Here is a 17,160-nt window from a genome sequence, read left to right as displayed (position 1 = left end):
AAATCCAACATATTCAACTCAAGAAATGAATTTTCAAAGTTAAACAAAATTATAGTTCTTATAGGTCAATGGTTGCACTTGACTTGGATGCGTCAAAATTCAAAGACGTTGCGTGGCACATGGGAGGTGAAGCATTGAAAAAACCAGGTGCTGCATAGGTTCCTTGCTGCTATGCAGGTCAGTGGCACATTGGTGCTCGGGACAGGGCATTGCGCAGAGGAGGTGATGTCGCTGTAGACAGTGATGCGCCAGTAACTTAAGGTGGTGCCAAATTCTTGAGCCACTAACACCTGGTGATGTGTGGCACAGGGGAGCTGATGAGTCGTTTGCTGGTGCAATAGCTCAGTTCCTTTCTGCAGTGTGGTGTTGATGATGAAAGCAGCACTTGGGGACGATGCGTTGAAAGTCAAGTCTTTCTGTGTCGATTCTACAGTGTTGAAGCGGGCGCGGAGTCTGAGTAGTGCGTCACAGACTTCGGTGATTCAGTGCTCGAGACTCGTGCAGCAGCGGTTCTTTGTAGGCGCTGCCGCAAAGCCTGCGCTGAAAGCTGCAGTTGTTGCGTCAAGTGGGACCAAGCTTTGGTGCAGGCAGAGGCGATGCGTCGCGTTTTATGATGGTGCTTCAGTTCTGAAATGACACTTAGAGTCGCTGCATTGGTAAGTGAAGGCCCTGAGACTTCCAACTGGAGGCAAACTTAACTCAAGCCATTGTTGAACCTTAGAAAGCTGGATGTAGGAAGTAAAGTCTATTCATTTCATTCTTAGGGTAGAAACAGAAAGCAGAAGGCCAACACAGCTAAGCAAACAGCAAAGTGTCAACGCAGCTCCTGTTCCTGGCAGAATGTCGTCAATCCAGAAGTGTTCTGACTATATGGTGTCAGAGGTCCAGGACTCATACCGATTTCAGCCTCTGAAGAAGGCAAACTTCAAAGAAAGGTCTATTTAGTGGACAGGACCTTGCCCTGACCCCAGGCACACTACAGGGGGTGGAGGCGTCTTTGTGTGAGGACAGGTACAGCCCTATTCAGGTGTTGGTGTCCACTCCTCCCCTCACTCTAGCTCAGGAAGACCTATGATGGCGCAGCGGCCAGGGTGTCTGACTCCGGTCCACAGGGTTCACGGTTTGATCCCCGGCTCAGTTGGCAGGCTAGCCCAGCACCATGTGACTCTGGGCAATAGCTTGCTTAATCTTCCCGAATGCCCCCAGCGCCGGTACACCTCAGTCGGAGGTAGCTGTGTGCTTTGCAAATGCTGGCATTTACATTTATTATCCGGGTGATTGGCCATCAAGATATGCAGTGCACACCTCTGCTTCCTTTATGTGACTGTCTAGAGTGAATGTACAAGAGTCCAACTGTCACCCTGACCCAGATGTGCATTCCGAAACCAGCAGAGGCACAGAATGGTTAAAGTAAGAAACATTTCTAAAAGTGGCATTTTCAGACCTGAAATTTAAAAATAAACTTCAATAAAATATGCAAGTTTAAATTGTGAGTCCAGAGATACCAAACTCCAATTTTCTATCGGTTACAAGGCAGCTCCAATGCTAACCCGTGGAAGAGATAGGCCTTGCTGTAGTGAAAAACTAATTTAGCAGTTTTTCATTACTAGGACATGTAAAACACAACGGTGCATGACATACCTTTTTGAATACGCTGGATCCTGCCCATGGGGCTACCTTGGGCCTACCTTACAGGCGCCCTACAGGTCATAAAAGGGAATGATTAGACCTGGCATGTGGGTGCACTTGCCAGGTCGAACAGCAGATTAAAACTGCACACATAAACACTGCAGTGGCAGGTTCAAAACGTTTGCAGGGCTACTCATGTGGGTGGCACAATCAGTGCTGCTGGCCCACTAGTTGCATTTCACTTGGAGGCCCTCAACATACCCTGTGCACACTCTACTAGGGCCTTACTAATAAATAAAATGGGCCAATCCTGGAGAAACAAAATACCATTACATTTTAGACCGGGAGCACATGAGCCCAAAAGCCAGCAAAAACTAAGTCCAGCGCAGTCAAAAGCAAGAGGTCACAGGAAAAATGACAGCGCAAACCACGCCAAAATATGCCGGGTCTAACAACTCTCTTATCCACAGGGTCAAATGGTGACGCATCTTTTTACATCCTTGAACCCTTTGTCACAAAATCCACCATCAGAGTTCACCTTAACGATACTGGTGGAAAGTTTTTATTCAATCCATGTAAAGCAAACTCTTACTAAGATTCCTATGACTTTTGGCCTTTCTACTTAATTTCTTTCTCTTGCTAATAATTTCTTTATACAATAAAAAGGGAGGTCTTCAGTATCCTTTCAGTGGTACTTTATTACTTTTTGCTTCCGGAAAGGATACTTTCTTTTCCTTAACGTTGAATGATTTCTTCCAAGTTGGGCCCTTGGATGTAACGGCATCTTGTTTATTGTTCTTCATCTGTAAGTCCATCATCTCCCTTTTGCTGCCTGCTGTTCTGCTTTTACAGCAGCCTCTTCGTAGCTTTTAAAGATGCACTTTATCATAACATGAAGAATTTCTATACTGTGTAACCTCGCAAGCATTGTAGCAGTAAACTGCTCATCCTGTAGCTGAGAAGTCCTCCATTAGCTTCTTCAGTATGCCTCGCTTATCAGGGTACTTTCTGGCTCCAGCCTTGATCTCTGCTATCAAGCATCCGAAGAGAGAACAGACAGTAGCCGGCTTCCTCTGCTTCTTTAGCAACAAGTTTTCGTTGCTGCTATCGGGTCTCATAGATCCTAAAAGTATAAATGTTATGCTGAACGTGTTCACTCGGCTAAAAAAGAGGTACTTTGTCAGTTCTGCAATATTTGCAGTGCAAGATGGTTGGAAGTGCTAGAGCAGGTTTCCACGCAATGCCTGCCTTGAGCGCTCGTGTAACACAACCGTACAGTGCTGAATTTCAGCTACGCTGCGTCCAGCTGCTTACAGCAGACTGACTCATGTAAAATACCAAATAGTAGTTTAAACTGTTTATGGTCGCTAATGCACTTCCCTTATTTAAGGTCTGGCATCCAGGGATGCCGGGCAGAAAACAAAGGAAGCTGTTTGGGCTTAACCTCAATTATATCTGGGGTCAAAGAAGAAAGAGGAAGTCGGCCACCTGTAATTCACAGAGAGGCTTTCTATATTGCATCCCATCTCCAACAAGCATTGGCATAGCCAATAGGTCTCGCATTTGGGACCTTATAAGTATTTAGCCATGCAACAGTGGGTGTTGTTGCACCAAGGATATTCAGCTGCATAACTAAATACTTATAGGGTCCAAAAAGCGAGACCTATTGGCTATGCCAATCCTTGTTTGTTTTTTGTTGCTGTTTTGTTTAAGTTGCCAGATCTACAATAGCTGGACATGCTTTTTGTTAACAGTTCTTTGCATCAAATGAACTTGTTTTCATTGCTCTGAATGTTGTTTCCATTCTGGTTGTGGGAAGCAGCCATTCCCTGGGGTGTGGGGGCTGCCTAGCTGTGCGCATGCGCCGAACTTTGCTAATGAGAAAAAAGCCTGGTGCAGGCGCAATTTACAAGTGTGGAGTGAGCATCACTCATTCACACAGGAGTTCATGCACTGCACCTGCATACTCCTCATACTCATCATGGTTTAAGGACCCACTCCCTCCCAGGCATCAAACACATATTTACCTAGAAACTTCGATAAGAGCCTGCCTGCTGCACTGACGGCTGGTGGTGTGTGTGCCTGGTAAAAGCGTGCACTGATGGCTGGTGGTGTGTGCCTGGTGGAAGCATGCACCGACCGTTGGTAGTGTGTGACGGCTGGTAGTGTGTGTGCCTGGTGAAAGCGTGCACTGACGGCTGGTGGGGTGGATGCCCGGTGAAAGCGTGCACTGACGGCTGGTGATCTGTGTGCCTGGTGAAATCGTGCACTGATGGCTGGTGGTGTGTGTGCCCGGTGAAAGCGTGCACCAACGGATTGTGGTGTGTGTGTGCCTGGTGAAAGCGTGCACTGACTGCTGGTGGTGTGTGCCTGGTGGAAGCATACACCGACCGTTGGTAGTGTGTGACGGCTGGTAGTGTGCGTGCCTGGTGAAAGCGTGCACTGGCGGCTAGTGGTGTGTGCCCGGTGGAAGCATGCACTGGTGGCTGGTGTTGTGTGTGCCTGGTGGAAGCGTGCACTGGCGGCTGGTGGTGTATGCCTGGTGGAAGCGTTCATCGATGGCTGGTGTGTGTGCGCCTGGTGGAAGCGTGCACTGACGTCTGGTGGTGTGTGCCCCTGATGGAAGCGTACACTGATGGCTGGTGGTGTGTGTGCCTGATTCAAGCGTGCACTGACGGCTGGTGGTGTGTGTGCCTGGTGGAAGCGTGCACTGACGGCTGGTAGTGTGTGCCTGGTGGAAGCGTGCATTGACGGCTGGTGGTGTGTGTGCCTTGTGGAAGCGTGCACTGACTGCTGGTGGTGTGTGCGCACCTGGTGGAAGCGTGCACTGACGGCTGGTGGTGTGTGCGCGCCTGGTGGAAGCATGCACTGACAGCTGGTGGTGTGTGTGTGTGTGTGCCTGGTGGAAGCGTACACTGACAGCTGGTGGTGTGTGTGCCTGGTGGAAGCGTGCAATGACGGCTGGTGGTGTGTGTGCCTGGTGGAAGCAGGAGCATTCACAGTGATAGACGATACGAACAATTGTTACTTGCCTGTAAAAAGGTGGCTCTCCAGTATTGGTGTCTTTCATAGATTCACATGCTTGAATATTCCCCGTCGTCGGAGTGGGAGTCCCACTGTAAATAAAATAGCAATAATATGTATATGTGTGTGTATGTATATATATATATATATATATATATATATATATATATATATATATATATATATATATATATATATATATAATCATAACTGATGAAATATACATAGCAAAACAAAAAGGCAGTAAATGCCTAGACATAATTCCTCATAGGAATACATGAACAGAGAAAAAAATACCTGTAGCCTATTCCTGTCATTATGTTGGTCCAAACTGTAGTCAATCAGGCGCCAGCAGCCCTCCAGAACCTTCTCCTCAGAGCTCAGTACCTCAGATTTCCGTAGCACACAAGTGACCACAGAGTCTGAGGAGAAGAGAGCCTCTGAGGGGAGGAGGGCGGGTCGCATGTGAATCTATGAAAGACACCAATACTGGAGAACAACCTGTTTACAGGTAAGTAACAATTGTTCTTCTCCAATATTAGGGTGTCTTTCATAGATTCACATGCTTGAATATAGAATAGAAAGCAGTAACATCCGAAGAAAGCTTCCCAGCCATGACACACATGAACAGACTTATAAGACCAAATATGTATATAGTCATGCAAGTCATACAGTAATAAAGTAAACCATAATGGAGGAGGGAAGACAGAGGCTCACCTTATTGAAAAAGATTGCGAAGCACAGCCTGTCCTACTGCAGTGTCTGCCTCATTGAAGGCACCCAAGCAGTAGTGTTTCGTAAACGTGTGCCTGCTGGACCACGTGGCTGCTCTGCAGATCTGATGCAGCGGCACACCGGCGAACAGGGCAGTTGAAGACGACATCTCCCTGGTGGAATGGGCCCTCACAGAAGACTGAAGAGGCTTGCCTGCCTATTGATGGCAAAGAGTAATGGCCGAGGAAACCCAACGAGCAGTTGTAGGTTTGGTAACTTGACGCCCTTTGTGGAAACGTCCATAAGCTATGAACAGTTGATCAGCTTTGCAAAAAGGGGCTGTTCTGCTGATGTGAAACTTCAAACATCTTTTAATGTCCAAGGAGTGCAAACGCTGCTCCGCTGGAGACTGTGGATTAGCAAAGGAATTCTTTAAGAAAACCGGTTCGTTGATGTGGAAATCTGAAGGCACCTTGGGCAGGAAGGTGGGATTAGTACGAAGCACTACACGGTCAGGTTGAAACTGCAGAAATGGAGGATTTATAGTGAAGGCATGGATATCACTTAAGCGACGTGAAGATGTCCGCGCAAGGAGAAGAGCAACCTTCGAAGAGAAACTTCAAGTCTGCCTTGTGTATAGGTTTGAAAGGTGCTTTCATAAGCTGTGAGAACACGATGTTAGGGTACCAAGTAGGAGGAGGGCGCCGAATAGGTGGGAATTTGTGAAATATTCCTTTGAAAAATTGGTGTATTGTCCTGGAAGAACAGAGTGAGGTGAAACTGGAAATTGGAAACGGGAAATTGCCGCCAGAAAACTCTCAAAGTTGAATGCAAGAGTCCAGACTGAGCAAGTTGCAAAAAGAATGGAAGGAGCTGCGCATGCGTGGAATGAATGGGATGGACCCCAGCAGCTGCGCACCAATGGCAGAATCTCTTCCATTTAAGTTCATAGGTTGTAACAGTTGACGGAGCTGTGGCCTGAGCTAGAATGTCTCTACAGTCTGGCGGGATGGCTAGGTGAACAAATTCAAGGTGCTCCGGTTCCAAGCTGACAAATTCAGAGAGGAGGGGTCTGGATGGCAAATCTGACCCTTGTCCATTGTGAGAAGGTCCACCCGAGGATGAAGATGGATGGGCTCGCACTGGGATAGAAGAAGTAGCTCTGAAAACCACGCCTGACGGGGACATCTGGGGGCGATCAGAAGAATGTGGCAAGGCTGTCTCCGCATCTTCCACAATACCCAAGGTACCAGAGGGATTGGAGGAAAAGCGTAAGCAAACAGATTGCACCAATTCATCAAAAGGGCATTGCCCTGTGACCCTCGGTGGGGATGCCAGCTTGCGTAAGATGGGCATTTCCGGTTCTGTGGTGTGGCAAAGAAATCCAGCGGTGGATGCCCCCATCTCCAAACAATCAGCTCGAGTGATTGTTGATGCAGCTTCCACTCGTGGGTCGATGACGTGGACCTGCTGAGGGTATCCGCTTGGATGTTGGAAACTCCTGGTAGATGGACCGCAGCGAGAGTGACTTGGTGATTTAGAGCCCAGTCCCAGATCGCCTACGCCAGCTGCGACAAGATTGGAGACTTTGTTCCGCCCTGCTTGTTTATATAATGCATGCTGGTTGTGTTGTCCGTCTGAATAAGGACTGACTCTCCTTGGATCAAGAGATGAAAGGACTTGAGCGCCAGAAAAATGGCCATCAACTCCAGCCTGTTGATGTGCCAGGCTCTCTGAGGCAAAGTCTTTTTGCCCTTTATGGAGAGGCCTTGAAGATGAGCACCCCATCCTTCCAACGAGGCGTCCGTCGTCGGAGTAAGTTCCGGAGTAATGGAAAGGAACGACGACCCTGTCGAAAGATTGGAAGGCCGCGCCCACCATTTGAGGACCGCTCTCATGCGGGTGGTGACACAGACTATGTCGTTGAAGGAACCGGTGACCTGACACCACTGTCCATACAGTTTCTCTTGAATGGGACGTGTCCGTAGTCTGCAATTTGGGATCAATGCAATGCACGATGATGCCATTCCCAGAAATTATTTCAATAGTCGGACTGAAACAGACTGTCTTCTCCGTAAAAGAGACACCAATTGAAGAATCTTTAGCTGTCGCTCCTGAGACACAAATGCTTTTGCAAGAGTCGTATCCAACGTGGCCCCATACAAGTTCTTGCAGGTTGCTGGATGCAGCTGGGACTTGGCCATGTTGATGGATAGACCGAGGGAGCATAACACCTCCTGACACAGGCGAGTGTCTTGAAGCAGCTGTGTGCGAGACTGTGATTTTAGGAGACAGTCGTCCAGGTAAGGAAAATGTACACCCTGAAGACGTAGATAAGCTACTAGAGGAGCCAATACCTTCGTAAAGACGCGAGGGGCTTGAACGTAGGCCGAAGGGCAGTACTCTGAACTGGAAATCCTTCCGTCCCACGCGGAAACGTAAATACTTCCGATGTCGCGGGAGAATAGGGACATGGAAGTAGGCCAGGGGTGTGGAAATTTTTAAAAAATCTGCTTGGCCAAGGGACAAAATGTCACAGAAATCTACTTGCCCTGGGAAGATATCTGCTTGCCCTACCTACTCCATAACTAACTAAAGTAGATCTGCACGGAGAGAAGCTTCACTGCAATCAGTGCAACATACTGTCCAATATATGTATTCAATGCAAGTCCAATTATTCAATGCACGGTCATCTACCCTTAAATGCAAGTGTTGTACAGGCTGGTTGTACAGCATGTGTGCAGATGCATCAGCGTGCACTGCACCCAATTATCAACCAGTATTCATGTGACAGATTTTAAAATGTTGAGAATTAGTACCTAAAGGTAGATATGCAGACTAGTAATTGACTACATTTCTTGAACGTCTTTGGCACAGAGTGTGTGTTAGAATATGAACCTGTAGGACAGAAGGGTGTTCTCCATCCTAGCGCCAACTCGTAGTTTGCCAGTTTCAAAAATACTCCCATGTGATGCGCTGATAAAATGTGTGGATAGAAAAAACTGCACTTCTTGGCAGAGCTTATGAACTGTTCATGGGGCAGCAAACATTACATAGCAGAGGTGCTGTGATTCAGTGCGACAGTATCCACAACTAAAAAATACACAAGAGGAAGGAATGGGCAATTAAATCAATCTCTCCTTTTACACTGCTGGGCAGGTGTGGTGTGATTATATTAATGGGTATTCACTGCTACATCTCCACATTCTTCTCTCACAGAAGTATATGGAGCACTGGACGTAGCAGTACAGGGTTCTCTTGTTCACAGTACTGGTATAGTAATGGCACCAGCAGAGTAAGCTTCCCAAACAGACGTGCAGCTCAGCAATGGATGTGCAAGTTTCTCTCACTGAGATTTATAAAGTAGTCACTCTTTTCTTTAAAATCCGAGTTCTCTGCCACTAGTCTCTCCTTCCAATGTCCCCAGCCCCCACTGCCTACCCAGATGTCTGTTATCTTCTGGGAAATCGTGTAATTCTGTTGCTGGATGCTGACATGGGAGTTGTGGGAAGCCAGGTGAAATATACAGTTTTAATGTTGCAGCAACTTTTTTAAATCGGTTTGTTTCTTTCAAAAGCTGAGCATTCCAAGGGTCTAAGGTGTGATGCTTAGATATTTTAAAATGGGCACATGCAAAAAGAATGCTCTAAGACAGGCACACCGGAAAAACATGTAGTGATAGAAAAACAAACCTTTATGTCTACATAGGACGAGAATTCACACAGGTGGAAGAGTCACTTTTCCTTGGATCTGATATTGACTTATTTTTACGGCTGACGTAACTGAGCAACAAACTACAGTGTTTGCATAAAATTCTGAGGTGGGAATATTGTATAATTCCAAGCAGCTGTCAATAAAACATGATTGTGAGACCTATACATTTATATTTCGATAATTTCTGTTTTATATTGAGTTTGCTTCTGCAATTTTTGCCATTTTATATTGTAGCAAATTATATATGATCCCCCACTGATGGTAGATCCTGTGTATATCTGTGACTCGTATACAGAGCCACTCTAATTAGGAGGTTATACAGCTGCGTCATTTTCCACATCATTTGAAATATAATTCATCACATGCTACATAAACTGCAAATTTGAACCAAAAATGTTGATTCTAGCTCAAACAGATCAAACGTTACTAAAAAGTTGGGGACACATCCTGCCGCTCAGTGGAAAGCCCATCGCAAGTAGTGACTGGTCACTTTTACATTGCTTATTGCTGTATTTGGGAGTTCATCTGAAAGTAATGAGGCAAAGCATGTATATAGACAGCGTTAACGTGGCCAGATGGGAAAATAATGAAGTAACCCTTTTAAAAAATGTGCTGCATTATGCTATATGCAACCAAGTAAAGGTGCAGAGTCACAGTAATGAGTCCAAAATGTGGACAATAACCCGTTTCTTGACAGGATTAAAGCCTATAAAAATTGACACGGACGCAGTGGCAAGATTTAGAAATAAAGTGTGGGCACTGATTAAGCAAGAAGTCGTGGAGTGAAGGGATGGGGGCCAGGTGGGGGTATTGGAATAAGGAAAAAGCAAGACTGTGGGGTAGGGAGACTTCGTTTGGGTTGCGACGTTTCGATGGCAAGAGTGAACAGTGTGAAACACGCTGCACACACAGCATTGCCTGAATTACAAAGATGCCTTCTGTCTGCTGCATTATGTGGCCGTTCTTTTATTCATGTTACTTTATTTGCATAACCACAGGAAAAAGATGTTATTTAAAAAATGTTTATATTTACAGCGCTTGCATAATCTTGCAAGGCAGCATTTTCTGAAATCCTGCCAGGTGTTTAAAGTATGATTGTTTTCTCGTCCTCCATAAAAGCAGAGACAAAGTTAAGATCAATATCTCTATATAGTGAACTTCCTTTCATCGTGTTTCAACGCTGTACAGGTTCCAGTGTTACACTACAACAGGGGCCGTATTGATCGTCTGTCTCCTTCCCACTATATTGTAAATTTTTTAACATGTCATTCATTTGACCCTGCCCCCATGTCACTGAACCCAGCCCATAACATGCAGCATCACAGTTCACGTCATTTTCTTAACGCTGTGACCGCTGCATAAACCATTATCAGACTGACTCACCCGTCGGGAGAGCCAGTTGCGTAATGAAAAGTAATTAAATCAGGGGGGGGGGCGCACCCCCCCCCCCCCCCCCCCCCCCTCCCACCGCACTGTGGAGGCGAATGTTTACACCACTGTGGGGAGCATACAGTGTGTCTGAGACAGAAACCTGCCGCTCCCGATTCCAGGAAGTGTGCCAAAGCGCACCAAAGACGAGTGGCCTGCCTTGGACGGATACCAGTGAACAAGGGGGAATCAAGGCACGCAGCAAACAGCGGCAGAGAGACCGCAAGGCTTCCCGGCCCAAGGAACTGGAACCTGGCAGCAGAAAACGTGTTTCCTACCTCTTCGCTCACCCTTGCATGTTCAGCAGCTGGGTTAAGCAGGCAGGCAGCACCAGTGTGGAGCTGACTTTTGACTCAAGACTCCCCCAGCCAATCACTGGCGAGAGCCCAGTCATGGGCTTCTAGCCTCTCAAAGGCCTCTAAAGGCTTTCCGAATGTATTTCGAATTGGCTGTGAGCTCCAGAGTGCCCTCAGCTTGTATATTTTTTAGTGATTTAATATCTACTTGTCCATCGGACAAAATAGACATTAAATCTTCTTGCCCATTATAACAATCTACTTGGTTCGGGCGTCGGGAGATATGATTCCCCCACCCCTGTAGGCGTCTTGGAGGTCGATAGTTGCCATGAAATGAGATATTTGTTGAGTGCTCGTAAGTCCGACGGCCCCCTTCTATATCATAAGGCGAACTTGATGTAATAGTTCCCTGATGTGTGCTGGTGGTGGACCGGAAGGTTGGGTGGGCGGAGGAAATTTGATGAATTCCAGAGCATGGCCTTTCTCTACGATGTCCAGAACCCAACGGTCCGAGGTGATGTAGGACCATTGAGAACAGAACAGGGAGATTTGACCTCCAACTTTTTGGGGGGAAGGCAAGTCATTGTCGCTTAGGAGCAGATCCTCTGTAAGAAGATCTCCCTCTATAGGTTTTAGAAGTCTGCTGTCGGGAAGACTACTGCTGGGTGTTAGAATAGCGTTGGTTACCTTGGTTGTAGGAACGGTATTGATTGTTTCCTCCTCAAAGTAGACGATGTGCCGCGTCCACTTGCACCCCGAAAGGGCTGTTCCTAAACTGCAAGGTTCCAAGAGAGCGAGCAGTGTCAGTGTCTTTTTTGATGGACTGCAACGCTTCATCAATATGAGCCCCAAACAAAGACTCGCCGTCATACGGCATATCCAGGATCTTTGCTGCACCTCTTTTCGGAAAGAAGTGGAACGCAACAAACCCTGTCTGCGTAAAACAGCCGCTCCAGCGAGTTGCCGGAAATCCGTACAGGCGACGTCAATGGCACAATCAATCATCTCTTCCGATGTTCTCTCTCCTTCTTGGAGATGTTGCAAGGCTCCGGCCTTTGACGCATCCGGAATCAAGTCCACATAAGCTGCCATGTAACGGCCCAAAATGGCCAAAGCATTGGCTGCTCTCACTGTGGTGGAAGCCATCGTGGAAAACTTGCGGCCTATAGCATCCATGCGAAGACCTTCGCGATCTGGTGGGGCAGTAACAGTAGACGCAGGGTTTCGAGAGCGACGCTGAGCTGCTTGTGTAACCACAGACTGGTTTTGGCTGTCCAATGAGACACGCTTGAGTGGACAGGTGCTTTATAGTTCTTTTCCAACCTGGGCATCTGAGCCGGAAGTTAATTTGTGGTCTTCATCAATTTTACTCCTTCAGCCCATATAAAGTCAATAATGGGCACAGTATGAACTTGTTTGAATGGCTGATTTTTAAAATCATAGAGAAAACAATCCTCCTCTCTCTGGACTATAGGCAACTTGAAACGTAGGGCCGCCCTATCTATTAGTTGATGGAAACTTGCAATATCTACAGGAGGAGAATCTCCTGGTGTGACCGGAGAAGGGGACGGTGTTTGAACTTGGTAGTTATCCCACTCCGCCATATCGTCATCATTTTCATCTCGAGTCGTGTGTATCCGAACAGATGTTTGAACTTGAGGAGCAGAAATAGGCAGAGGCGCCAGAGGAGCCGGAGCCGGTACAGTAACAGGTGGCAGGATAGAAGGGACTGCAGGAACCTGTGGAGATGCCGGGAAACGTCTCTTATAGTCGTCCAACATATGCTGGAGATTAGAAATGAGCGACAAGGGTAACGTCGCAGTAGGAACTTGAACCTGCGGAGTTTCCTGTTGGAAATATTGGAAATATTGGTCCTCATTATCGTTACTATAATCCTGGCATTTGATGACCAAATCAGATGGACTACGTGCTGCTCAAAGACTCGTGGACATCTTCCTCTGAGTCCTGCTCAGAGTCTGTGGCAAACAAGGGCGAGGAAAGCTGTGCATCACTGGTGATGGAAATCTGGTACCTTGCGGCGTTGGTGAAGAGATTCAACATCGGCAGATCCAGTGGACGACAATGGCAACAATGGCAGAGAGGCAAACGTAGAAGAAGTCGCCAATGGCGGAATCCGGTATGGTCGACGGTACCGCCGTCGACGGTAATGGCTTACGACGAATGACTTCTTTTTCGACGGGACGGTCGTTGACTGGGCCGTCGACGGGGGAGGCTTCTTCGTCGATGACGATGCAATCGGAATGATAGACGATACAGTCTTGAAACTAAGTGTCACCTTCGTCAACGTCAACGACGATGACATCGACGAGACAGTCATCGACGATCCAGAAGCAAACGTCGTCGTCACTGATGTCGTCGACGATCCAGAGACGGCCGAATTCGTCGTCGGAACAACTGTCGACGCTCCCGTCGACGCAGAGGCATGTTTTCTCACAAAAACATGAGCAGTAGATGCCTGAGAGCCAGGTCTTTGAGGAAAGGTCAGGGCAACTCCTGCACACTATCACCTTTTAGATACTGCTTGGGAACGACCAGAAGTGAAACTTTCGACATCCGAAATTACACCATCCTTGTCCTTAAGTCTCTGAAGCCATAACAGAAGACGGCCTTCCCTGTCCTTAAGGGTTCTTGTGGAGAAAGTTCTACAGAACTTACACTTTCCCACATCATGGTGGGGTAAATACACTTACTGTGTGCATCTTCTGAATAAAGACGCAGCTTTCCACAAGAAGAGCAAGGTCTGAAGAGAGATTTCTTACTTGTAGACATATTGAAACAAAAAAAAAACACAGGAAAACCTGAAGAAAATAAGAGAAAACTGAGCAGAGCTCAGGGAGACTCCCTTACACACGACATGCGGTAGAAAATCTGAGGTACTGAGCTCTGAGGAGCAGGTTCTGGAGGGCTGCTGGCGTCTGATTGGCTACAGTTTGGACCAACATAATGACAGGAATAGGCTACAGGTATTTTTTCTCTGTTCATGTATTCCTATGAGGAATTATGTCTAGACATTTACTGCCTTTTATTTTTGCTATGTATATTTCATCTATTATGTATATATGTGTGTATGTATGTGTGTGTATATATATATATATATATATATATATATCGATACACAACGGGATCCTAAAGCCAAACGAGAGCGCTCCGCAGTGTGTGCTCTGCCCAGGGGTCGGATCCTGACCCTGGAAAATCTTTGTATACAAAAGAGGCGGCACAACCAGGATACTTTTAAGCCTTTTTATTAACTTCACCCCACCAACGCGTTTCAGCCACAACTGGCCTTGCTCACGGTCGGTTAGTCCCTCCACAGTGTTGCTTTTTATTCTCCCATAGTGAGCCTATTATGAGGCATTATGGGATTTGTAGTTATTCTTAGTGAAATGAAAATTTTAAAACAAAAGAAAGACTTTGTGTGCTATTCAATTATTGCACTCATGTGACTAATAGTCTACTGTGGCTTGTTTAAACAAAACATTTGTCTGGTATAGTACCCCAAGTCTTTAGTTTATAGTTCTTTTGAAATTCCAGGGTATAGTACCCATTTCATTTCCAGAATATTTCACTCCAGATGAATGTGCAGATCCTCTCCGAAATTCATCCCTTTCGGATGCTTCGTTCTGAGCTTGATTATCATCCTTGATTCGATTTGACGGAGTTTGCGGACTGTGTCTCCGCCCCTTTCCAATTTGTCAAGCATTTTCACCCCATAGTTTTGTTTTTTTAAATCCTGGAGCTTGGCTCAGGACCATGTCCTCGAGCAGTCTGCCTTGTGCTGAATCAAGAGAAGGCATTTGATTCTCTAAATTTTGCCCATCTTTTTCGCTTACTTACACTATGGACTGGGAAATCTCATGCTTAAAATGATACTTTCTCCGGTATGATGCACCAATGGCGAGGGTTATGGGAAGGATGTTTAGAGGATACTTCTAGGGGATCGAACTCTAGCAATTTCTCGCTACGCAGATGGTAACTGCTTTATATATGGGCCGTAATGGCGACCTCTCCGACATCACCACTACCCTTGCAAGCTTTGACGAGGTCTGCAAAATCTTGCCTCTTTCTCCTGCACTCAGATGCCGAAAACCCTGGAGTGAACGTGGACAGAGAAAAATCAGACTCCCCTTTCCTGACCTTAACCGGTTTTTTGATGAGCACTCAGGACCCACCACAAATTCCCTTTCAGAGACCTGTTTAGTGATGTCAAAACAAAGTTTCTGTGTTTGTTGTTTCAAAAAGTACACTTTTCTGCAAAGAAGGCACAGGAGTCATGTGTTAATCTCTGAAATCGGGTTGTGCATCAAACTAACCAGGTAGAATCTTAGTAGCAACTGTGGAAGCAGTTAGATTTTAGTTCTATTCCCTGTCTACTGCAGTCATAGTTTTAATATTCAATGAATTTGTATTCAGGATTTAGAACAACAAAATATCCAAAACCATCCTATCAGGATTAAGACAACAGCCTCACCCTGCCACATCTGCACTTTAAATCAGTATTGACAAATTGTCATACCATGCCTTGTACGCAGGTCACCAAAGTGTGCTCTAGGTACCCAGATCTGTTTAGTCTCCAGCTTGACTGCCTTCGATGGAATTTCTATCCGAGTCATATTTCCTGTTAAATTTTAGTTGATTTGAAAGAGAGTAAAGAGGATGTGTTTTTACAGAGGTGGGTTGAAGTGATTTTGTTGTTTTATTGATAATGCCAATTAAAACACACCTAGATAGCAATCACATAGATAAAAACAGGAAGCAGAGTTTCATTTCATACTGGCTCGAGCACTATACCTCCTTGTTTTTACTTTTACGCCCTGTTTCTTATTCACTTTTTTGCTTCGTTTTCAGATTGAAGCCTCTCAGGTCACGTACCACTGCGCTAACACCCAGTACATCCCACTGAAGACCGCAGAAGACCTGAGCTATGCATGGTAAGGAAGATTTCACCCTACATGTGAGGGATTGGTGGTTGCCTCAGTTTATGCAGACTGCTCTTAAAGATTGAACTATAAAATGCTTTCCAAGGCCAGCAGTTCTACAGTGTTGAAAGTTTACACTAGTTCAACGGCTAAAACAAACATGAAGCCAACTTTTTTTTGATACTGACAGGAAAAATGAAGTAGCAATGTTGTGTATTTGTAAAGCGCACTGAGCGTGTGTGTGTGTACGTGTGTGTGTGTGTGTGTGTGTGTGTGCGCGCGTGTGTGTGTGTGTACACGTACGAGTGTGTGCACGTACTTGTACGTACCCCTATTCGCTTTACCTGTGGTAGGTTGGGTAGTTGAAAAGCAGGTCTTCACCTTCTTGTGGAATTCAAGAAGAGAGGAGTAGGTTTGGATGTGGAGTGAGAGGCTATTTCATGCTTCCTTTAGTCCAGCGTGCTGATGACTAGGGCATGAGTGACCGGAGGCATTTGAAGGTTTTCCTCACCCTCTTCAATGCGTGGAAACAGGATGCAGTGACCGTGTTGACTTGTGTGGTCATGTCCAGTTTATTTTCTCTAATTATTTTGAGGTTCCTGACTTGGGTGCTCAGTGTGGCTCCGAGTTTGGCCAGTCACCAGTTGGACTCCCTGGGTGAGTTTTTTTTTTGCAGAACATCACTATTTCTGCCTTGTCAGTGTGGAGCTTGAAACAGTTGGCCATGTAGGCGGTGGACTTGTTTCTTATGCTGGTGTCTTGTCCTAGATGGAGAGTATGAGTTGCATGTGGTATGCATAGTATAGGATGTTGATGCCATGTGCGTAGATGAAATTGGCCTGAGGGATCATGTCTGTGTTGAAGAGGGTGGGACTGAGCAATGAACTTTGAAGCACTCCACAGATTAAGTTGTGGACATTCAAGGAGTAAGGTGCCAGGCTGACCTCTTGTGTTCTATCCATTGAGAAGAAACTGATTCAGCAGGGAGTGGGTCTTTGGAAACCACTCTCATGCAAGTGCTGAATGGGTGTGAGACCATGTAAAATGCTGCAGAGAGGTCTAGGAGAATGAGGGCTGCTGTATCTCCTCTGTCAAGGATCATGCTAAGCTGAAAATATGTAGTGTGGTCAGTATTGTACCAGGCAAGGGAAAATAACAGAGTAATGAGGCCTACAGTTCTCATCTTTACTGAAATATGGCGACTGTCTGACGTAATTGCCAGGGCTTGAACACTTCTGCTGCACGGCTGCTGTGATTTTGTTACTAGAGCCGATTTTGCAGCGCTGCTACAAAACTGACCCACAGCAACAAACATGCCCCTCATGGGTACAAAACCATTTACCACCCTTCCTGCCCACCGGGGAAACGCCCAGTGCCCTCTATGACCAGTCCGCCCTGCACTCCCTGAGACTACTCCT

At 46.3% G+C, this 17,160-nt stretch overlaps 1 protein-coding gene across 2 annotated transcripts in view; it reads left to right on the top strand.

Moving 5' to 3' along the window:
- TMEM209 (transmembrane protein 209) overlaps positions 1-17,160 on the top strand; it is a 344,927-nt gene that overhangs the window by 14,512 nt on the left and 313,255 nt on the right. For both annotated transcript variants that reach the window (XM_086918908.1, XM_086918907.1), the window contains exon 2: positions 15,672-15,754. In XM_086918908.1, the coding sequence (XP_086775034.1) occupies positions 15,748-15,754 (7 nt within the window). In that variant the 5' untranslated portion in view covers positions 15,672-15,747. The remainder of the gene's footprint in view (positions 1-15,671; positions 15,755-17,160) is intronic.

This window comes from Lissotriton vulgaris, chromosome 1_1 (assembly GCF_964263255.1).
Source record: "Lissotriton vulgaris chromosome 1_1, aLisVul1.2, whole genome shotgun sequence".
NCBI classification, from domain to species: Eukaryota; Metazoa; Chordata; class Amphibia; order Caudata; family Salamandridae; genus Lissotriton; species Lissotriton vulgaris.
The sequence above is the reverse complement of the archived record's forward strand: the minus strand, read 5'-3'. Positions and strand labels throughout refer to the sequence as shown.